General features: G+C 43.6%; 1 protein-coding gene across 1 annotated transcript; it reads left to right on the top strand.

Annotated features, from left to right (window-relative positions):
* Nucleotides 1–973: 973 nt before the first annotated feature.
* Nucleotides 974–1,897, top strand: LOC147708551 (uncharacterized). The gene has a single exon (XM_086925364.1). It carries the CDS (start codon nt 974–976, stop codon nt 1,895–1,897), a length of 924 nt encoding a protein of 307 aa, XP_086781490.1.
* The last annotated feature ends 820 nt before the right edge of the window (nt 1,898–2,717 follow it).

The raw sequence follows: 2,717 nt of genomic DNA, 5'->3' as shown, positions 1-2,717 counted from the left end.
TAAGCCTGCCATTCCGTTCAGCACCTACTAAGGATTACAATGAGCCTAAATGTGCACAGAAACATTAGAATTTACCAAAGTGAAAACCGATGTTCGCATTCAGGACTGCATGTCCCAGCATTCAAAAAAACCCTGCGCAGAGAAAAATCCCTATGAGAGGTGGGGTAACACCTCAATTAAAAGCTGTGAATGAATGAATGCGAGGCTCCGATGTTTCTTTGCGGCATCCCAAGAAGAAGGGGATTTTTTCCTTGAAACGCTTTGGCTTTAAAATTGAAGAGCGAAGGGTAGACTGCATCTGAAAGCCAGAGGACGAGGCTCCGTCGAGTTACCATCCCGAAAGCTCAGGGCTTTGGACTAAAAAAAAATATATATATATATATTTTCGTGAAAAAGCAGGTTTCACCTGCGAAACGCGTCGAGAAAGCCATTGAAAATAAAACACGCTTTGCATCTCCAAGTGGCCCGGATCTCTTTTCTTGACTGGAGGAGTATTTGGTTGTATAGATTGGGATTCGCTATCCCATCCGAGGCCCGCCTTTGAAAGCGGCAGGGATTCACAGCGACTCGTTTGGTTGGATGTTTTGATATGGAACCCCGCCCGCCCTTTTGAACTCGGACACGGCAACATTGTGTCAACGCTGTTAAAACAACAGACAAACCCTTTTTGTTTTGGGGAGAATACGTCTCCAAACGGAACCACATTCATAACGGAGTACAACTTTAATGCGAGCAGGACGCTTTTGCGGTCGCAACCAGCTTTACCGGTGAGTGATTGCATCTACTGCCGTATCCCGTTACGAACTGAGTCTGTTGCACGGTATTAATCATGAGCTACCAAATCACAGCGAACCTAGTTCAGAAAGGCAAGAGGCTTGATACACGGAACGTATACCGCTACGGGAGTGTAATCACGAGTGCAAAGCGGGCGGATGTTTACATTTTCCGCACAAACTTAAAACCTTAATCAACAATGGCGTCTAGTAGGAACCAACGGCGGTATGAAGCAGCAAGCCGAATGTTTACTGACCTTGATTCTCCAACAATCAGTAATTCCTCTGAGAATGTCAATCAGAGGAATATTGGCCCAAACAAACTGAGTCTTTGGAATGCCCTATGGAAACTCTTGGTGACTGAACAAAGTAAATGGTGGGAAGCCACCACACTTCAAAAATATATTGATGTGAATAGAGTACCTATGGGGCTGCGGATTTATACTACCCCAACATTCGCAGATCCTGACCCAGACATGGTAGAAGAATGGGAGGGGAACAGCCACGAATGTTCTATGAGAATGCTTAAAATCCTCGTGAAATATGCCAATAAGCAATGTGAAAAACTGGCTGAAGAAATTGAGGCCATTACGAATCAATTAAAGAGCCTTTACGACAATGAAAAGGATTTTGAAAGTGAAATGGCAAAATTTGACACAAAGTTGGAAAAACTAGAGAAAGAAATACGGGACAAGAAGGAAAGCAAATTCATAAGAGACCGCAATGATTACGAGCGCAGCCAAGTGTTGACCTTTGCCAAAAGATACGATCACTTACGAACAACGACTACTTTATCGGAATCTACACCACCCCCTTCGACAGAAGGGACAAGTACAACAATTACAAGGGGTCCCAGTGATTCGAGGGAACAAACCATTGCCCCAGCGGGGCCGAGCACACAAAAAGTACAGAATCCTGAGCTCATGAGCCCAAAAGACAAGATTTTAATGGAATTTGCGATGGTGGCCCAAGGAAGATTAACTGGGCAAAACAAACCAAATGCAGGAGGAGCAAAAGGACGAGGTCAAGGCGGGAGAGGCGCCGGAAAAAGCAACATAATGAATACCAGCAGCATGTCAAGCCCAGTGGGATCCAGGACAAGGGGCCAGAGGAAAGGGAAATGATGGATTCACATACAATAATCAACCTATCGACCAGAGAACTGAACAAGGCTGAGAAAGAGGTATTGTCCCATGGATTATCCTTTTGCCCCACCTCCTCTTTCGACTACACTCAAAGTCATATTGATCTTTTTTACTTTACTCGTAAGCTGCGCTTAAAGAAATGGCATGCTACGAAACTTACCACTGAGACTCGTGAGTCGGTACAAGTACCCACCAGTATCACAGGTGCAGATGTGGAAACGTTGCATCTACTCCATGAACTGGAGGGAGACTTGGACACACTCGACAATCCTATGCTCAATCTAATACATGATGATGTTGATATAGATTTGAATTACCAGAGTGGTTTTAGACCTAAATCCGTCTTTTTACCCCAGATTGTGAACGAATCTATTGACATCTTCGAAAAAGCGATGGTCAAGGAATTTGATAAATTGTCCAGGCGTAACAACTTTGTAAATTGTAATTTAACAAATGCACAATTCAAAGCTATCAAAACTCTAAGCAATGATAGAAATATTGTTATCAAGAAGTCGGATAAGGGGGGAACATGGTGGTGTTACCTCGTGATCTATACATTAAAGAAGGCTTATCTCAGTTGAGCGACTGTACTAAATATGAGAAAAGCAATAAGGCAACCTATCTTGCTAGTGTTTCCAACTATACAGAACAACTTAACAGTTGGAGGGAGAGTGAGCTTATTAGCCGGGAGGAATACAATTTTATCCTTAACAGACACCCTAAAATACCCGCCCTCTACCTTCTGCCAAAGGTACACAAAAGCATGACTGATCCCCCAGGGAGACCAATTGTATCATCT

The sequence above is a fragment of the Lissotriton vulgaris genome, chromosome 6, assembly GCF_964263255.1.
Source record: "Lissotriton vulgaris chromosome 6, aLisVul1.2, whole genome shotgun sequence".
Classification (NCBI taxonomy): domain Eukaryota; kingdom Metazoa; phylum Chordata; class Amphibia; order Caudata; family Salamandridae; genus Lissotriton; species Lissotriton vulgaris.
Note: the sequence above shows the minus strand (reverse complement) of the source record. Positions and strands in the feature narration are given on the sequence as shown.